Source organism: Rhea pennata, chromosome 17, assembly GCF_028389875.1.
Source record: "Rhea pennata isolate bPtePen1 chromosome 17, bPtePen1.pri, whole genome shotgun sequence".
In the NCBI taxonomy this organism is placed as follows: domain Eukaryota; kingdom Metazoa; phylum Chordata; class Aves; order Rheiformes; family Rheidae; genus Rhea; species Rhea pennata.
The window spans coordinates 15519470-15539932 of NC_084679.1; the positions used below are offsets into that span (position 1 = coordinate 15519470).

General features: G+C 54.0%; 1 protein-coding gene and 1 long non-coding RNA gene across 4 annotated transcripts; one reads left to right on the top strand and one right to left on the bottom strand.

The window, feature by feature from the left end:
* Nucleotides 1–3543: 3543 nt before the first annotated feature.
* Nucleotides 3544–17730, bottom strand: PRODH (proline dehydrogenase 1). Of its 3 annotated transcripts, XM_062589662.1 has the most exons (14): nt 17587–17730; nt 17305–17513; nt 10898–10932; nt 10379–10528; nt 10114–10178; nt 9553–9669; nt 9066–9145; nt 8690–8771; nt 7686–7778; nt 7433–7579; nt 7046–7221; nt 6860–6958; nt 6391–6479; nt 3544–4770 (listed from the first exon to the last, which is right to left on the bottom strand). In XM_062589662.1, the coding sequence occupies exons 2-14, from the start codon at nt 17460–17462 to the stop codon at nt 4583–4585; spliced, it is 1479 nt and encodes a 492-aa protein (XP_062445646.1). In that variant the 5' UTR covers nt 17463–17513; nt 17587–17730; the 3' UTR covers nt 3544–4582. The 3 variants fall into 3 exon arrangements, with proteins under 3 accessions (XP_062445646.1, XP_062445643.1, XP_062445645.1); XM_062589659.1 differs by lacking the exon at nt 9066–9145 and having other exon boundaries at nt 8690–8797; nt 17587–17666; XM_062589661.1 differs by lacking the exon at nt 6860–6958 and having other exon boundaries at nt 17587–17666.
* On the top strand, nt 17258–18985 carry LOC134148021 (uncharacterized). Its single transcript, XR_009960123.1, has 2 exons — nt 17258–17530; nt 18094–18985. It is a non-coding gene; the product is annotated as an uncharacterized LOC134148021 (long non-coding RNA).
* The last annotated feature ends 1478 nt before the right edge of the window (nt 18986–20463 follow it).

Here is a 20463-nt window from a genome sequence, read left to right on the forward strand (position 1 = left end):
CTGGTGAAACTCTGGGGCAAGCGAGGGAGGCTCATAGCTCAGTGAGCAGCCCTGGTACCAGGGCAAATGCCTTGTTTCCCGAAGAGCGCAGCGGGGCTTAAGGCTGCCAGGCTCCCCACCGCCGGCTCCCTGCAGGCCAGCTCTCGAGGCAGGCTGGCTCCCTGCGAGCCCAGCACCCCGCACGGCTCCAGCTCGTGGCGGAAGGGATTGCCTGTGAGTCACTCTCAACCACGGCCTTGCCAGGCTCTGCTACAGCAAGAACATCGCCGGCCTTACGGCCCTGCCAACTCTGCTCTAGCAGAAAGCTGGGCTCGTAGGCCCGTGACACGCTTGGCGGTCACATCCCCATGCCTCCCCTGGCAGCCCTGCCCAGCCTGGAGTTGCTGGCCTTGCTCTGGCCTGTTTCCATGACCGGGATTCCCTTCCTATCTGTTCTCTCCATTACCTTTCTGCTGTGCCGAGCGTGTCTGGTGCTTCTCTGCCTTGTTCTCTTCCCACTTCTCTGTGCTGTTTTGTTTCCTCTAGAGCAAGTTCTCACTTCCACACATTTTCCACACTGCTGTTTTGTGCAAGGATGCATTTCCTTTAGGCTGTTATCATGGCTTCAATAAGCAGCTTTCTCTTTTCTTATGATTCAAGGGCAGCAGGCAGTAGATCCTGCACTGCTCCATCTTCCCAGGGCTAACCAAAACCAGAGCAGGGTTTGTGCTGTAGCTAGGTGAGCATGTGGCTCACCTGGCTATGCCTCTGCACAACCTGTGACTGGGAGATAAGCCAGTCTTTCTGCAGATGTGGCTGGCTGAAAAAATTACTGAGCATGCTGTGGAAAGGAGGTGTAGGGAAGATTTAGTGTCTTAGAGAACAGCTTGATCTGGGCTGGCTTGCTACACTTCTTCCTCAGTCTGCTCTTCTACTGTGGCTCAGCACCTTCTGTTGCAGGCCCACACACATGCATCCATCTCCACACATGCCTGCCAACATACAACACAACCCAGACAGGTATGAACACAACCACAGCCTGCTACATCTGCACATCCTTTTCTGTATGCACAGCCATGCTCTTTATAGAGGAGACGTGTGCACACACACATCTTGCCTGAAGTGGGATGCAGCATGGTAAGGGAGCTGGCCTTGTTGGTAGGACCGTAGGGGATGTGGAGGCAGGGTGGCAAGGCTAGCACCCCATCAGTGTGGGGAAAGTGCTCAGGAACAGGGTTGCTCTGCCTGAGCTTGCAAATGTCCACCTGCCACAGCAGACTCTGGTCTAGCCACCAATCCTGCTTCTCCCTCTAGTAGCAAGGCTTTTACCTCTGCCTTCAAGCATGGCTAGAGGTAGAGGGGATCACATTAGCTTTCCGTAACTCTTGACACTTTCCATTACAGCAATGCTTGCAGTTTCTTCTTTAAACTTCAGCTGTTTGGGCTGAAACCGCTCTACCAGGTGCCTGCCTCCCATTCAACTTTGTTTTGGAAACTTTCAGCGAGAGAGAGAGAGAGAGAGAACACACTGAAGCATTTCCAAAAAAAAAAAAAAAAAAAGGAAAAATACGCTGTTCTGTAGATGTTTCAAAAATCCCTGCAGCTGTTTCACCAAGAACTGCGGGTCAGTAGGGGAGTCACTTGATATGAGGTGCTCATCACCATCCTGCCGGGACTCAGCCAGGCTGTGGTCCTTGGAAGAACCCTCAGCTCATGTGTGCTTGGGGCGTTCACAGTATTTGAGCGAAAGTCTGCAGAGATCATTTCTGCAAAGACACAAGCTCTTTTCCCTTGCAACTCCCCCTGCTGCTGTAACCAACATCCTTGCAAGCAAGCATGCTGCAGCATGGCTCACAGCATAGCCCAGCCATTTCATGTCTCACCTTCCTACGTTTTCAGGCAGGCAGGTCACAGCTTCCAGCAGCAAGAGTTAAAACTAGACAGAATGGGGAAAGCCTGAGCAGTAAGGAGGGCCTGGTATGGACCACATGTCTAGGAATGGCTGCTGCTTCTGACTGAGCATAAATAAAAGCTGCTGGGAAAACTGGGACCAGGGTATTACATTGGCACCCAAGCTTGCAAGGCCATACAGTACCCTGGGTACACAACAGGCAGCACCCTCCATCTGCATCCCACAGCCAACCCTTGGAAACACGAGTATGTTAGAGACATTGCAAAGCTGCCTAGAGGTGCACAAGTTAACTCCCACAATAGCTGCTGGGTAGGCGAGCATTTGTCTTCAGACTCACACAAGCTTGCAGCAGGCAAAGGCTGCGCAGGCACTGAACCCATCCCAGGTCCAGCAGTGCTGGCCAAAAACAGGCCTTATGGCAGCAGCACACTCCATGCCACTTCCTCTCTTCTGCTGAGGACAGGTATACACACAACATGGACACCTTCAGCAGCTTCCTGGGCAGTGTGCCCATGGTTGCTGCTGCAGCACCTGGCAGCCAGTCAGCTTTCAGGGAGGAGAAACCAACTCCCTTGCAAGCTTGGCTGGGGAGTGCATTAGGGTCCCCTGTTCCCCCAGCAAGTGCTGCTCGTGTGGAACAGAACCAGGATTGCAGAGCTGAAGGTACAACTTCCCAGCTCTCTGCTGGAGAGGAAGCAGAGCTTGAGTTACCCAGAGACTCACCTTCCTTTAATAATTCAAAACCTCCCTCCATGTATCCAGATTCCTGGTCTCCAGCCACTGAGGATGCAAGGGGCTTTCAAGTACAGGACTTGGCATCCCAAGCCATCTCTCCACACAACACAGGCCACAGGCATGCTCCACAAGAAATGGTTGGAAGGGGCCATAGAAGTAACATAGTGCATGAACTACATCTACTTTCCTCCCAGAAATACCAGGAGTCCTGCTGCTGCCTGTACCAGCACAAACACCATTAGCTCCATGTCCTGGCTACTCTGCAGCCTTGCTTCCTGCCCCCTCCATTTATAAGGCTGGAGAGTTAAATAGAAGTGTCATCTAGAGAAAAGGCAGCAGGGAATTATGGCTGGGAGGCCCAAACTTCCCCCTTTTAGCTTTCAGTAAGCCTTGCCAAGGCCATGGCTCACAAGGGGAAATGGAGAAAACGACTGTGGGGAAAAGCAGACTATATAAGCTGCCAGGGAAGAAAGCCCAGAGGTGCTCATGGCTTCACAAAGCCAAATGTAAGTCCAGGAGCAATGAGAAGAAACTGGAGTGGTGGAGGAAAGCCTCAGGGGAACAGTTGTTGAAGGGCACAGAGGGAGGTTGGCCAGGCTGGGAAAAAACACTGTAGGGACCAGCATGCAACTGTATGCCAGCCAGCAAGTAGCTTGGGCTACAGGCAATATGAAAGAGCAGGGTGCATGGCCCCTAAGTGCCAAGTGCAGGGAGAGTGGCCACTATCTCTCCTCTCAGCTGCACACAGTTGCCTTCCCTTCTCCCCAGGCAGCTCTGAGCAACCCCAGCACAGCCCTCACCCCTCCAACCACTGAAAGCAGTCCTCAAAGGTTTGGGCTGAGGAGACACCTGGGCTCTTCAGAGCAAGACAAGTCAGGTGGTCAGGGATGGCTGCCCAGTAAATCCAAGAGACAGGCTGGGAACAGCTGTGATTTAATCATCGCTACTCTCCACAAATCCAGTGTATGGCAGAGCCAGCCAGATGCAGACTGGCTCTTAAGTGCTCCCTTTGGAAGCACACAGCTTCCCCAGCCTTCCCCTGCCCACAATACAGGTTTGGCACAGCACTGTGTTCACCTTGCATCAGAGCAGTGACACCTGCAACCAGGGTCTGCTCCCTCTGGCAGGACAGGAACAGTGTGGTGACCACTGCAAGCCAACTCCACTCCCTGCTCTGCCCCTGCTACATACCAGAGGGCTAACATAGCATAGCTCAGGCTGTGGGTAGAAGACGCAGAGACCTGCAGCCCTAGAAAGCTTTGGCCTGAGAGGGCTAAGAGTCAGGCCTTTCCCAGAAGCCCAACTCAGGTTTGTGCAAAGCTAGTGAGTATCCAGCAATCAGCTGCCCTCAGAAAGGCAGGAGGCCCCCAATATCCTGCCCCTTCCTTCCACTGGTCATCTCACCAGCTTCAGTTTTTGCATCTGCATAGATGTAGCTGGAAGACAGGTAAAGCTCCAGTTCCAGCTGGAGGACCTAGCCCTGGTTATCCTATACTGCTGGTTCAGAGAGGGCTGCGGACAGCTGAGCTCTTGGCCCTTAGACCCAAGCATATGCTGCAAAGCAGGGGGCTGCTCTTCTACCCTCAAGCTCACCATAGCAAAGCACCAGGACAACTTTCACCAAGGCAGGGGATCTTCAGCATCTGAGTTACACTCCCCAGCTGCAGCCCAACCCAGGGCTGCAGCTCAGGCTAGGCACATGGCAGAAGGAAAATGCCTCTGGGCATTTCTAGCTGGTAGTCAGGGCAGCCCTACACCAGTGTCCTCCAGAATGCTTATGTGGTTCAAACAGCAACAAGAGCACTTCTCTGCCCAGGGCAAAGGCCTCTAGGTGAAAAACTACACTAAAATTAGAAAAGGGAACTGCAATGGTGCTTATACACAAAGGCACAATAACCCTTCTCCATGGGCACAGCTGAGCCAAGTGCCACACCTAGATCCCACTAGACAAAGAAGTTAGTAGTTTGGGCCAAAAAGGCTGCCTGCAAAGAGCCGTCTCTTGAACTCGCTCCAGAGGAGGTCTCGCTCTCGGTTCACTCTCTTCATGAAGCCTCTGTTCTCCTGGGCCCTCCTAGACAGGTAGGGGAGTACTTCATTCACTGGGCCATAAGGCACATACTTGTAGACAGGGAAGCCCGCCTGACCTAGAGAGAGAGAGAATGGTCATGAAAGTGCCCTGAGCCAAAGAGAGCCTCTCTGATTCCCTGCTCTCCCATCTTCCTTGGACTCTGCTGCAATGGGAGCGCAGGGCTAGACATCTCTCCTTCCTGAGTAAAGGCAACAAGTCAATGGGATAGGGAGCTGGGAAAGAGGAGCTAGGCACTTAGGACTGAGCCATTTGACTCTTTCCTGGATAGAGGGGCCTAGACTACTCCATATTGCCTGCTATGATGTACAAACAGATCACAGATGTAAGCTGGTGGGTAATGGGACAGTGACATGTGAGACCAGTTCCCCAGCTCTGAAGAGCTCAGGGAATCAGGAGCAAGTCTTTCCTGGCAGGGCAGACAGCAGCTGATTTCACTGGCTGGAGAACATGGCCAAGCAATCAAGAAGGAAAGTCTGAAAGCAGCCTAGACAGAGGTGGATGAGCCTGCCCAGAGTAGAGGGAAGCAAAAGCAAGTCCCTCCTCCTGCTCAGCACTAGAAGCTTGGGAACAAGTCAGAGAGGAGAGGGTCAAGGTCACTGGGAGCCCTGGGAATGTCAGCAGCCAGGGCCCAGCCAATTCAAGAAGCATTCAACCAAAAACATCAAGTTAACACATTTTTCCAGCATGACCAGAGGAGACTGCAGACACACAGCCAAACCCCGCTTGCTAGGGGAACTCCAGGACAGAGCAGTATCCATGCTGGACAATTGCCCAGTCTGCCTCATGCTGCTATCCTGGCCTTGGGGTCTCAACTCTGGAGACCTGTGCAGGGAAGGAGATCAGTCAGTGACCTGAATGTGTCTGGGCTGGGCTATTTGGATCTTTGCACATGCCTCAATCTGTCTGGGCTGAGGCTGGTCCCCTAGTATGTCTAATTCACTGCCTGGGCCTGGAACAGAAATGGAGAGGAGAGAACTAGCCTGGGGTCACTCAACAGCCTGTCCCCATCCAGCTACAAGAGAGCAGAGTGCCCAGAGCTCAGCTGTGCATTGCACTGACTTCTCCAGAGGAGTAAAATAACACTCCTGGACAAAGGAGTGATGTACAGAGTGTTTGCTGTCTGCCAGGATTCATCTCCCTGCCTCTCTGGGGCCTGCTGACAGCACAAAACAATGGGCAATGGGGTCCAAATTGCCAAGAACAGCTAGCCTAGGTGCAGAAAGGAAGAGTAGAACTGCTTACTGAACAGGATCATCCAGCTCCAGTTATCACAGCCCTTCTATTTACTGATAGCTGCATGCAAGAGCTTCAACACCTATTGTTCAGCCTCCCCTTCACCAATCCTCACGGCATCCAGCATTTTCCAACAAGACATCCTCCCTGAGGCAGGTCCAGTCTCCCTGAGCTTCACCACTTCTCTGTCCAGGCAACAAGGCAGTATCCTCAGGCAGTCCCACTGCCTGTTCCCTGGTAGCACTGCTTTCATCAGGGTAGACCCATATCCCTGTTCCATCAGCCCTTCAGGTCCTGCTCACCCCCACAATGGCTCTAGTTTTCAGCAGCTGCTCAGTAAGGCCTCGGAGGTCTCTGAGCTTAGAGGAGAATGGACTAGGAACATGTCTGCTGAGCCTCCCTCCCCTCCCCCCATTCCAGGTACTGAAGCTGCAACACTCACCTAGTGGGAAAGTGATCTGGTCACACATGCCCAGCAGCTGCCCAAAGTACACTTTCTTCTCTGAGGGATGGATCCCAAGCTCTGCCATCCTGCAAGCCATATCTCAGTGTTAGGGAAAAGCAGAGACTCAGCAGGCAGAAGTAATGCATCCCATGCACAAAAAGGGGACTGCTTCGGAACACAACAGCAAGACACTGACCACATCCCAGCCAGATTATGTGTTTGAAAGACTGCAGTGAGCCTCCAGGCTGTGCCACAGGGATCACTCCAATTTCTGTGGGCTACTGTGCCCCAGCTCCAACCCCACACTAAGTCTCTGACCACCAGACCCAAGGCAGGATCACAGTTCTTGAGCTCAGAAGATAGGCCTGAAAAGCAGCAAGCATAGCTCCACCAAGCTCCACCTCCCCAGATCCTCATGCCAAGGCTTGGCACATGCCTGTCTGTCTACCACCTCCCCAGCTCCCACCTGCGCAGGGTGAGCTTGACTGTGTCCTCATTGTGAGAGGCTACCATCACATTAGCTTTCCCGCTGTGCTTGATCTCTTCCAAGATATAGTCCAGGCACCTGCAGGGCAGTAAAGGGCTGTGTGGGGAGACTGCCCAAATCTGTGCCCAGTAGGAGGGGAGAAGTATAGTTGGGTTTATCCTCTACCTGTGGTACATCTCACTAGTCTTCTCATAGGTGGGGTTGATGGGATCCTCATAGCCAATCTGGGCAGCTCTATTCCTTTCCTGCTCCATGTAGGCACCACGAACCAGCTTGGTGCCAAAGTGCCAGCCCTCCCGGCGTGATAGCTCCACATCCAAAGTCACATTGTCATAAGCCTCCTGCCACCAGGTAGAAGAGACAGTGCATTGTCATCATAGCAGTGCCACATCTACCCTGCACCACCAGGAACCAGCCCTGGAGTAACAACAAATGGCTCATTGCATTGCCATGGTTTCAGGAGCCAAGGTCTCCAAGGGATCCAGCTGCTCCAGCAGGTCCTTTCCCCTACTATACACCCTGGACTGTGCACCACCTCCTGCAGGGATTCACCTTCAAGTAGCACTGATAGGTGTTGAAGATCACTGCCCTGTCCCTGTTGAAGCGACGTTGCATCTCCAAGGTGAGTCTGCTGATGGCTGGCTGGAAGTAAGTCTGTTCTGCATCCACCATGAGTCTCACGCCAGTCTCTGCAGCCCTCTGGAAGGTGAGCACCATAGGGTTTGGGCTGCTGAGACTGCCTGCCAATGCATCAGCCTCTGCAGCAGGGCCTGCTCCCAGCCTTCTCAGCCCAGCACCTCCTGACCTTTGCAAGAACATCCATCCTCTGCAGCATCCGTTTCATCTGCAGATCCTCTTCCTCAGTGAAGCGTGAGAGGAGAGGCTCAAGCTGTCCAGTCTGAAATGAGAACAGCCATGGCACAGACAGGCACAAGACAGGCACTTCCTCTGCCTGGGGAAGAGTGCTGCACAAAGCTGCTACATATGGCCAGGTCTGTCTGGAAACAAAAATCCCACAGGAAGCCACTTGCCACTCATTCAGAGCTGCTGCCTACCTCAACTCCTCAGCACCTAGCAATCAGCACAGCATGCAAGGGATGCCCATCCCACAGGCCTGGCTGCAGCTGCTGCTTGGCAAGGCACAGCAAGACCAGGACAGACCCTTCCCAGACTGAAGTAGATACCTAGGCATAGGTACCTGAGTCTGGCCTCCTAAGAGGGCTGTGGGGGCCCAATGATGGTGCTGTCCCAGCAGAGCTGGGAGTGGCACCTAGCACACTGATGTATACTCATATCAATGGGGCACTGTTAGGCTAGATGCCACCCTGCAGGCATGGTGTGGCAGCTGACATGGCCATCCAGGAGAGGCAGCTGGCATAAGCTACATAGGGAGGCAACAAGGGCTCACATGGCCCCAGAACTGCCTGGACACCACAGATTAGAGCATGGCTGGCTTCCAGCAGCACCAATGCCAGCCAGTGCTGCAGTCACAGCTATGAGCAACCTGCCAGGCAGGGCCAGGAAACCTACAACCTGTCCCCTCAAACTACCTCTCCAGGACTTCAAGGGTTGTTGGCCAGCACAGATACCACTGCCACCCCTCTGTCCAGCCTCTACTCCCCTGTGTTCCTCTCCAAGTCAAAAGCAGAGAAGAATATAGATTCCTAATGCAGAAGAGTCCTCACAGCACCCTGACCTTGGAGCAATAGCCAGTGACCAGAAAGGGGCAGGGAGGAACTGCCTTGCATTGACACTACTCTGCCCACAGCACTGTTCAGTGGGCCAAGCCTGGCCAAAGAGATTACCCACCTGCATGTTCGGGACAAGCAGCAGCTTGGAGAGCTTGGTGCGGCTGTCAATCAGGCTGTTCCAGTCCAACAGGTCCACAGTGCTGTGAGCACAATGCCAGGTCAGTACCTACAGGGTACTCAGGGCAGAGGAAGGAGGTTTTTGCCAGTTCCCCCCGCCCCCAAGCATGAGTGTACAATCTGCCACCCGGAACCACTGACCCATCTTGTCACTTCCACCAGAGCTTCCTCTGCCTAGAGAGCCTGGCCCCATGCCAAGTCAGTGCTGGCCTTTGGAGTTCTGCTTGCTGTACTGACTGCATCCCAAGAACTGGGGCAGGCTACATAAGTCCTCCAGGGCCCATCCCACATCACCTTGAGGTTCCCAGAGAGCTTACCCGCTCACACCCAGGTTCTCGCCTGTAAACCAGTGCTGACTCTCTGCTTTGGTCGCAATGCCAAGATTAGCCAGGGCCTCCTGCCAGCAAAAGGAGTGTCAGTACCAATGCTGGGGGTAGGAAGATACCCAGGGCCAGTGTGTAGGGAGCTATGCCAGCACAAGGAGCAGCCCATTGCAGCATGGCAATGGATCCAGGGAGGAACATGACAGGAGTGAGATCATGGCAGGGGTGGGAGCCCATCAACCAAGGATGGTAATAAACCAGTACAGGAAAGGCAGGGCAAGGACAAGTCTGGAGGTAACAGCACCACATTGGGCTGCAAAGTCAGGTATGAATGACCAGTCCAGATCTGAGGCATCACAATTCAGAGCTGTTCCAAGAGCCCTATGAAAACCAGCCACCTCCAGCAGTTCATGCCTGGTGGTAGGTGCCACCAAAGCCCTTGGGCAGCATAGCCTTGTCCCTCAGACATCACCCAGCTCACCTGCAACTTTCCCACCTCCAGCTTCATCTCCAGGGCTGCTTGCCCAGCCTGGCCCTGCTCAGCAGCCATTTGGTGGAAAAACCTCTGCCACTTCACCAGAACTTCTGAGAACTGCAGCTGCAGGAGCAGAGCTTGGTGTGAGCTGCCATGCTGAGTCACAGGCAGCTCAGAGCCTGTTGTGGTGCTAGGGATTTGCAGGACCCTGTCCAGCCTGAGGCAAGCCCCACAAGCAGACCTTGACCATATGTTGCCTCTGTCAGGGGATTCTCATCTCTGGAGAAGCCATCTATTAGTACAGACCATTCACAGCCACATGGTGGGACTTCTAAATTTCTAAACTGTTGTATTTCATGCTCCTAAAGATTGAGGCAGAACCTCCCAGGTCTCAGGCACAGAGGGAACAGGCTATTGGAGCTGGTTCTACTCTGCCACCAGTAGAGACACCACCTGTGGCAAGTATGCCCAAGCAAAGCCAGGGCGCCTGTCCCTGCAGATGTCATCTGTGGTCTGGCATTCTCCCCACCTCACAACTATACAGCCCTGGTACCCCTGAGCACTCACCAGGAACTGGGGTCTGCCTAGCGCTGTCAGCTTGATGGCTGAGAAGCCATCCTCAGAGCTACCACCTGGACAGAACACAAAACAAAGCTGACTAGACAAAAGCAGCTTCCAGGCAGGAGAAAAGACAGGAAATATGGCTACAGACCTGTGCAGACAGGCCAGCTGGACAAGGGCTGAAGGGGACAAGGACAGCTGCCTGTGGGGGGGGGGCCTCCCTTGAGGGCTAAGGCACAGTGGGGCTGCCCTGGGCATGTCAAGCACTTACTTGAAGCATCAATGCATCGTAGGAAGGTCTCCATGTGCTGGTCACACTTGGCCTCATCAGCATAGAAGTACGTACGGGCACTGATGACTCCACCACGGCGGTCTCCAAATCCACGATGGGCCCGGTACTGCTTCTCCCTCTGCTCTGCTCCTGCAGAAGGAGGCCAGAGATGGCTATGCACCTCTCAAGAGCTCAGAGCTCTTACAAGCCTCCTCCAGGAGTTCCTGCTTCCCATCCACAGGCTCAGGGCAGGCATTGGTGGAGAGAGGCTCTGGCTTGACAATACAAGAGATGCCAAGGACTATACAATGAGTCCTTCCTGTCGTCCAGGCAGGGGCTCAGCCGTTGCTGAGGAATGGTGTTGGCACAAAAAGCTGAGCACTTCAATGCTTCTCAATCAACTTGTTTTTAGGCTGTGGGAACTGGGTCCTTCTCCCAGGCTAAGCCCATGGCATCCAGAATGGCTGAACTTTCAGCCAGGAATTATTTACTGTGAGCAGGAGAGGCTTGTTCACTCACCTCCAATCTCCTTCTCAGATGCAGAGGTGCAGGAGCTAAGAAATAAAACAAACAAAGGGCCACATCAGCCAGCGAGCAGGGCAGCTCCCCAGGCTGCCCTACTGCCAGCCCACATGGCAGGGCTGTTCTTCCCTTACAGTCCTAGAGCTAAGACATTAAACTCTGGTCAGTTCAACCTGCACTGGCAGGTCAGACGCCCCAGATGCTCCTGCAGAAGCAGAGGGCTTTCAATGTGTGAGCTTCTTTACTCAGAGATCTGTGATAGCACAGGGAAGATGTTCCATTCTGCAGGTGAGAGCTGTTCTCAAAACAGTGCTGGCAGCAGAGCTCTGATGAACCCCAGGCCAGTTGCAGTTAAGGATGTCCACCCCAAAGCAAGGACAAGGTCAGCCCTGGTGGAGCCAGATACCGTCTCCAACCATGACAAGCCTGTGTTCTTTGTCACAGTGGGGCACTGTTCATGCCAACTGGCCCAATGCCTCTGTACCCATGAAGATCACCAGGTGCCATTCACCAGGAAAAGGGCTTTTCCAGACTATCAAGCTGTAGAATCTCCTGCCAGTAGATCAGCTGTCCTGCTACCCTTAACCTAAACATTAGTCAACGATTTCCAAACAAAACAAGGTTCCAGCTTCAACTGTAGCTGACTTTGCATGTCATTTCAAGCCCAAACCTTGCGCCACAGAGATAACAGGGCTCTGACAAACCCAGCAGGCTGGTGCTGGCCATATCATGACTTCCTTCTCAAACTCAAGCAGCCTCCTCACCGACACCTTAATTCAGCCCACAGATAACAAATTTCACAGAGCAAGGCACAGGAACACTGCCATCCCCTAGAAAGCAACCCCTAGCAGGGGTAGAGTGGTCTCCTCCCAGGAGATCTATCTTGTGCAACTCTTGAGTCAGCATGCCAAAACTGGCCTTCCCTCAGGGCATGCCAAACAGGGCCTTAAAGGGAAGCACAGCATGAGCAGAGCAGGAAACCCATACAGCAGGAGCCAGCAGGCCTCTTTAGGAGATCAGAGAGGCATGCGACCCTGTCACAGAACAAAATCACCCGCACTGAAACCTTGTGACAGGGATTAGGGGCCGCTGGAAACAAACAAGCGGAGCCAAGCTCTTCCTCCTGCTGAGGGTCCCTAGAGCCAAGAACAATCCTGCATTGCTTAAAGCACAGCAAAGCCTCACATGAACCAAGGCAGAAGCAGCCAGAGCTCATCAGTAGCAGCAAGCACTGTGCCATAACCTGTCAAGTTCTGCAGTGTTTTCTCCAAGATTTTGCTACCCCCAGGACAGGTCAAGAAACTTTCTGCCTCTGAATACAAAAAGAAGAAAAGAAGGAGAGGAGACATAATATATCCTGGGATAAGATGCAGTAGCAGAGGCCACAACACATAGAATGTCCTCTTGGAGCAAGCAGTATGTCACAGTGGAAGTCTTCAGCTTGACACACTGCTGGGACTGTGAGGATATGTCAGGAGAGATGTGCCCAGCAGGTAGGTCCCAGGCACAGCACAGCAGGACAGCTCTGTAGCCACAGAGCACATCAAGTGCAGAGTCCTTGCATCCAGCATTTGAGATGCTAGAGACAAGCAGCAGGAAGCAACGTTTCCCCAGACCTGTGCAGAGTAAATGCACGTAACTGAACTAGCAAAAAAACTACCCCTGAATTTGAAGCAATGTGTGTTCCTGAAGATAAACACACCCTTTACAGCAGCATTCCTGCTGCATGACTGTAACAACTCCTTTGTTCCCTGAGGGGGCATATAAAGCAATGCCATGGTGTTCACTTTATTATTCTGCATCAAACAAAATAAAGGAGACTCCTTCCAGCTGAAGAAATAGATCTTCCTGGATATTGTTTTATTTGTAATATTAGTCTTGGCTAGCAAAGCCATTCCTACAGCATCCAAATGCCACTTAACCCAGACCAGCTGAAGTTAGCTTCTACCTGGCCACCCCTCTTGCCAATATGCAGCAAATGTCCCAGAGCAGGAAGCAGCTCCATGCACTACCCTAAAACTTTTAGTAGGCTATAGTTATTGAGGAACTATTTGCAAGACACAATCAGGTCTTGCAGGGCCTGGGAACTGATACCCACGCAGAGCATGCAAGTGCCACTACATGCAAAAGCCTATGCTGTTCAGCATAGCACAAATCTGGCTGTCCAGGAGCTGCTGAGCAGATGATGAACAAAGCTGTAACAGGATGTAACAGCAGGCTTGCTGAGCTGCAAACTGCAGCACGTAACTCGCTTCAGTCTCACAGCCTAGCAGATATGACATTTACCTTTAGAAGTTTCCAGTACCAAACCAGAGAAAGTGTTAAAGTAAGTTGGCACAATTCAGCTTTGGTGGGGAAGGATCACAGCAGCAGTGAGGGAAAAACAAGGACTGCTGTGAAAGACTAATTCAGCTGACACAGCAGACTTGGGCTCTCAGGAAGCTTTGGTTAGGCTCAAAGAAGTTGTTTCAGGAGAAGCACAAAGGTTCTCTTGTCAGAAATAAGTAGGTAACAATCCATTTCACACTGAAGCTTACAGCAAGGTGCCAGAAGAACAGTGTGTCTGCTTTGTCCATCAGCATATGGGTTTGAGAGAGGAGACAAGCAACCATCAGTGAGAGACTGTTCCAAATTATCACATCCAAGGCAAATACAATGGTCACAGGAAGCTCAGGTCTGAACTATGGACAGTGGATAAAGCCATGGAGGAAAGAATAAAGCAAATCATTTGGCAGGTACAGTCCCTCAACCCTGCCCCCTCACCCCCAAGCAAGTTTTTTTGCACACATCAGTCCAGTGCTGCAGCAACTCTTTACACAACCTGCTACCAAGACTAAAGAGAAATCATCCTGCTGCCACAGAGATCCACAGCACACCTAGGCAGAGCGCAGGGCAACTCTGTGCAGCCATCTCTTCAGGTGGTAAGGGCACTGGAGCAGGTGGAGAGAAGGGGAAGAGGCTGCTCTGAACCCCAGAGCCTGCTGTGAGGCTGGATCAGCCAGACTGGAATTCTTATATGGATACCAGGTATCTGCTCCACCATAAGAAGTCTCTAGTATCCATACAAGAAGTCTCTAGAGGAAGCAAAGCTTGCTCAAAGTCCAAGAGCTGCTTGGTGGAACCATTCGCCGAGCATCTATGACAGTGTTCAGCAGGTTTGAAATGGGAGAGAGTGCTCGTGGGGAAGACAGTATCTACAGTATGAAACATGCTGCTAGAGGCCAAGACTCAAGGCTCTGAAAGACCACAGATTCCTAAAGAGATCTTTCAGCTGTTACAATTCGAATGCAGTTTCTGACTCAGGAAACCCATAGACCCCCAGTGACAACTCGGAGGCTGCACGATCAGCTCTGCTGTGTGGGTTTCTTCCATTCACTCCATGGAGGCAGAAGTCCCTTCCCAGCTGCCCTACCTCTTCCCCTGCAAGCAAGCACATTATCAGCTTTCCATCTGCCCAGCAGAGGCAGAGGAGGTCAGCCAAAACCTCACCCCCTGCCATCACTCTTGCAGTGCTGCCTCCATAGAAGCCATCTGGGGCTGCTGCCAGGCCCCCAACACCCACAGCCCACACAGTGCCAAGAGGACAAGCAACCATCTCTGCCAGGGTCCTACTGCCTGCAGGAGGGTCCTTTCCCCAGCCATGTCACCATGACTTCACTGCAACTCTAGCCTTTGCACCCTTGAGGATGTTGTCAAGGACTCCTGGGACAAGTCAGATTGCTGGGTGCCAGCCAAGGCAGGGCAGCAGCAACGAGCCTGCAGCAGGTAGGAAGTACATTGGGACACCAGAATCAGCCAACACCAGATAAGCCAGTGCCTGCCTTGTGTCAATGCTCCCAGCTAGAGGGTTTGCTGTAAGGAGCAATCACAGCCTGATACTAGGGAAAAGGCATTTCCACACTGTTATCTCCAGCTTGCTTAGGAACAGGCTGACACTGGTAGCCCAGCAAGGCTGCATGAGCTCTGCCTCAGGAAACAGCAGATGGCACCAGAAGACCAAAAACCCACTGTATATTGTTTCTGCCATACTGCATCCCGGACTGTCGGTGGAGGTAAAGCCCTGAAACATTCACACTAGAGGTGAAGCATAATCCTCATGTTTAAAAGCTGTAAACCCTGGACAGCTCACACCCAACCACACACAGCCAAGTTCAGTAGCTTCACTCTCTAAAGCATTAGCAGTTTGGGTTTCTGCCTTTAAGCAGGCCAGAGAGCTGACCTTGATAAAGGCCAGGGTACAACAAAGCTGTTACAGTGCCACCAACACCTCACCCTGGGCTTTGTCCCCACCCCACGACTTCCCTGGAAGACCACTAGGATGGAATTTTTCCCTGTCCATTTATGAGATACTGTTTTGAGTGAATCCTGCTGGGGCTGAGGGAAGCTGAACTTGAGGTGTGCACAAAGTGCAGAAGGAGCTGTTGATTCAGTGCATGACTCTACAGAGCTCTCCTGCTTGGGACACAGCCTGAGACACCCACAGTGCAGGAAGAGCTGGCCTGCAAAGCCCATATGCAGTATCAAATATTCCCAGTGCATGCCCATCCCAGATCTGCTCCAGGGGAGCAGCATAGCCCAAATACACTGCTCACTCATCAGCACCCTTCTGGAATAGTCCAAGACACAAGTGCAGGCTAAATTCGCACCTGTGAAAACCCTTGGTGGTCACCAACAGAAAACGCTAAACACAAGCATGGCAAGACCAAGAGACTGCAGCAAGGCTGGCCAGGCACCAAGGACAAACAAGGCTCCCTCATTCCACATACTGACAGCATCGATGTTACCAGCCAGCTGGCACCCTGGGCCATGCTGGGGAGTCAAATTCCATTTGGATGCTGAGCAGGGCTGGAACAGCAATTTCTGCACATACTGTGTCCATTGCCTCTGCTGCTGCACATCCAGGGAAGCAGTCACAATTCAGCTACTCTTGACAAAAACACTGCTTTGCATCTTGAGAACCACCCTCCTTCTCCCCCAGGTTACAAGTGGTGTATTTTGAAGTTTTTACATAAAAAGCTAACAGCTTTATCTCCAGGAAGGGCTTGGATCACATTTTCCCCTCTGCAGCTCAAACACTGTAAGGCAGGCCCTGCAGAAGAAATGTTTCACACTAGCTGACTTATGCAGCAGGCTGGGCAACCTCCAAGCTCGTGACAAGCAAGCTCATGACAAGCGAGGGGATACTGATAAACAGCAACCAAGTGGAAAGAAGAGATAATGGTCTCACTGGGAAGAGCATGACCACAGGCATCACATGAGCGGGGATGCACCAGGTGCACCTGTGGAGCGGGCTGCAGTCTGGGAGAGCAGCAGTCCCAGCAGCAGCTGTGCAAACACTAGAAGCACCATGACCTGCATCACTCCCCTAACCTGAAACCAGTTATTTGCAAATCAGGGTGATGCTTTTTCCTAGTTTATTTTTAACACTAGGCAATGACACTGTAACATGGCACTATGTACCAGTGCCAGACAAGGGGGACACTGCCACCAGCCTGCTGCCAGGCAACACTGAGACACGCCACATCTCCAGCCTTTCGGCATGGTGTGCACCAGCTCTGCCCAGGGCAGGGAGAAGCCCAGCTGCATGCTCATGCCTCAGGGCAAGCAGAGCTTTCCAGCTCCCCCTTCCTGCTTTCAGCCCAACACTGGCTTGGGACATGCAGTATGTAGGATGCTGAGCAGAGCTGCTTGCAGATGGAGACCTACTCTGCCCCAGCATTGCTCCCTGCAGTGCCGGTGGCCGGTGCCCAGCACGGCAGCCGCTACCAGCCACCTCGCTGCCAGGGTGGCCACGCGGCACGCATGCCAGCAGCCCATCGATCTCCTTGACAGGAGCTCTCCAATGAGGGGCCCGGTGGGAACCACAGCTCTGAGTGGAAAGTTGCCGGTGGCCAGGGCCAGCACCTGCACTTCACAGGGGTCACGAGCAAGGGGCAGAGCACCGGCTGGGGAAGGGGCAGGGGAGCCACGGGAACGTGGGGCCCAGGCATCAGTGGGGGCAGCACCCCAGACGGGGGGGGGGGGCAGCCACTGAGGGAGGATGCGGGAAGGGGGGGCAGTGTCAGCTGTGGGGTGTTAGGGGGCAGCACCCTGCTCCGGGGGCTGACGGGGAGAACCTCCAAGGGGGAGGGGGCAGCGGTCTGGGGTGGGCGATGGGGGGGGGGGCAGCGCCCCACTTCGGGCCGTGGGGTGGGGGGCGATGCCGAAACCGCCTGCGGGAGGCGAGGCCGTGACGCGGGGCGGCCCGGGCGCCGCAGCCAATGGGAGCGGGGGGCTGGGCGCGGGCAGCCAATGGGAGCCCGGCCAGTGCGGGCGTCGGCCCCGCACGCGGTGCCCCCCCCCGCCCCCGCCCCACGGCCGAGACTGCGCCATCGGGGCCGCGGCCCGCCGGCGCTCGCGCTTACTCCAGCTCCTTCTGCTCGGCCTCCTCGGGGGTCAGGTCCTCCTCCACGCTGTAGTCCAGCACGGCGCCCACGCCGAAGGCCTGGTTCCTCCTGATGAGGGGTTTGATGGCCTCCTGGTCCTCCCCGGCCACGAACTGCCCGTAGAAGGTCATCTTCATCAGCCTCTCGAAGAGCGGCTGCCCCAGCACCCGCCGGCTCAGCAGCAGCAGCTAGGGGACAGCGGGAGGTGAGCGCCCCGCCGCCGCCACCGCCCCCGGCCCGGCCCGCCGCCCCCGGCCCCACCTCGCGGTTGTGCTCCACCAGCGGCCCCACGGCGCACAGCCCCAGCACCACCAGCCCGCGCAGCAGCTCGGCGCTGCTCTTGCTGCGGAACGCCTCGCGGGGGTCCCCGAAGTCCACGGCGGGCGGCGGCGGCTGGCGGGCGGCGCCCCGCGGCGGGGCCGGCGCGGCCGCCCCGTCGGCGGGCTGCGGCCGGCGGGCTGCGGCGGCGGCGGGCGAGGAGCGCTGGCGGCGCGGGGCGGCGCACAGCGCCCGGACCCCGCTCCGCGACGCCATCGGGCACGGCAGGGCCGCCCGCCCGCGCCGCCGCCTTAAGTACCCGCCGCGCCCCCGCCCTCCGCGGCGGCCGCCGCCGCCCCCCGCGGCACCGGCTCCGCCCGTGCCGCTCCCCGCGCGCCCTCCTCCGGCCCGTGCCCACGCGGAAATCCTCGCGAGCCGCCGGCGCCTCTGCTGCCGGCTGCGCCCGCGACTCTCGGCGCGGGGAGCAGACGCCTCCCTCCCTTTTTTCAGGTCCTTTTTATAGCTGTGACTGCTGCATCCGTGCCCCCTTCTCAGTTCCTGCTTCTGCAGCCCCAGCTCCGCCGTCTTTCCTGGAAGATGAATTTCGGCAGATGCAGGGCTGCACAGACTCTCCCCATTCTGGCTCCTCAGTGACATCTTGTGCCTAGCAATACTCATCGCAGCCAGCGTTTGCAAGGCGGGACGAGAGCAAACAGCGCAGCAGACCGGCAAGTGCGTGCTTCGTTTGGAAACCACGCTTTCACTGGGCTGGGCTGGAGCAGCAAGAGAGAGCCTCTGAAGGACTTGCTTTGGAGAGGACTCCTTGAGTTTTGATGCAAAGCGGTTCTTTTTCCAAATCATCCCCCAGCCTGCCAAGAGCTCCACATTTTAAAAGTCTTGCCTAGTATGGATGAGGTATAGTTACCGTAGGGCTAGTAGTACAGGAACAATTCCAGTAAACAGTGTTTCCTCCACAGCCTAGCAGTGACATTCATGCAGTTCCCCCAACTGTAATTAAAGGTGAACTCAGGGAGGTTCCTTGAGAGTATTTGCAAGGTTTCTTTTTGGTATCTCCCATCCTTCCCTTGAGTCAGCCAGAGAAAAGGCTGAGAAACAGATAATGGCATTGCCACCCATAAAAGACCTTAGTAAAAATTCAGTTATTGAAAAGCATCCATCTATTTAAAAATATTACCTACACCGCATTAACCCTTTCATGTTATTCATAGTGAACTAATTTATTATCGCAATGAGGTTGAGTGCGTGGAGTCTCAGGCAGCAGTTTGAACTCCTGTAAAAGGAGGAAAAAAAAAGTTAAAATTATGCATAGTCACATTAAAGCTTAAAGAGCTGATGTTACAGCTGTAGTCGTTTTAAAATTATGACATGTATTCAATCTGAACTTTTGCTCCTTTTCTAGGCTTCAGTGCTGCTTCTGGTAGGTATAGCCATATCTCCCTGTTTCTATTAGAAAGAACAGCAGCCACAACCAGACCTTGCTGTTGCTGGAAGGGAGCTTGTTTATCATCAAGGCATCACGGAGAAAGTTCCCTTGAAAGGATCTAATGGGATCAGCTCACCTGAGTCATCCCTGAGAAATATTTGCCTGATGTTCAGGGTGTTGCTAGTTGGCCATACAGAGCAGGAGCATGCTGCCAGCCCCACAGGGTCTGAGAGGTCTCCAGGGCTATGAAAGCTAATCTATGTTCCATGAGCAGGTCTGTGTTTTCAGAAGAACCTTAGTCTCGAAGCTGGGATGCAGAGGCAAAATGTAAAAACAAGCCACGTTTTGATGGAAGCAAAATCTGCAGCATGTTGTTCCCAGAGCCAAAGGGGCTCCCTGAACAGGCGGTGCTGCCTGGGGCTGCCCTGCTGATGGCTGGGAAACCACTGAGGGGGGCTCACAGGCAGCTCCTGCTTGCTGTGCCAAGCCTCTGGCCGTCACCGCGTGGACTGCCTGGTGTCCAGCATCCCACCCTGCCAGCTCTCAGACTTCTCTCTTTCTCCTCCTCATTCCTGCTGTACCTGGTCCAGCATGGTGCAAATTGGCTGGTGTGTGGAGTCCCCTGGGAATGCCTCGGAGTCCTCAGCCGTAGGGGTTTCCTGACGGGCTGCACTAGAAACCCTGAGAGGTTTGACCCTGAGCCTTTCTGCCCTGTCACATCAGCACGGCCCATTCAGTTCACCTTTCTCAAAGGCCCCCAGCTGCCACCATGATCTTGCAGAGCAGTTCCTGGGACCCCTTGGCCATGACTTTATTGCAGGCCACTGGTGCCACATCCTGGTGTGAGTTGGGTGTGAATGGCAGGTCAGTGCACACGCAAGGTCGGCTCTTGCCAGCGTGGTGGCTGCATCTAGTCTCAATACTTGACCTGTGAAATCCAGTCTGGTCTGAGGCACAAGTACCAGGCATGACGTGAATGTAGCCAATCTGCTGTATCTAATCTGGGGAATGTGCCCCAGGAACAAGAGCACAGCTTCCTCAGAGAAAACTGAGTCTGAGGCCTTCAGTGGGTGTCCTCAGCTGCACTAGCAATGATGCTAAGCCAGGGGAGAGTCTATTAGATAGCCTGAAAATGCATAAGATGCAAAAAAAACAAATATCAGTGCAGGACAAACAGGCAAGAAAGGGATTTAGTGTGAGAGGAGATGACAGTTTGGAAAGGGAGAAGACACTGCATGCATATTTCATGGGCCGGTGCGCAGTGGAGAGGCATTTTAACACAGCAAAAATAACAGATGGCAACAAGTTACAGCAGGCACTCATGGCACCTGGGAGGGAAACTGGTGAGGTGAAAATTGCTCTGTCTGTGTTTCAGCAGGAATGTGGGGCTGCCTTGGCAGCCTCTGTTGTGCTAATGGCCTTGGTGCTGTATGTGC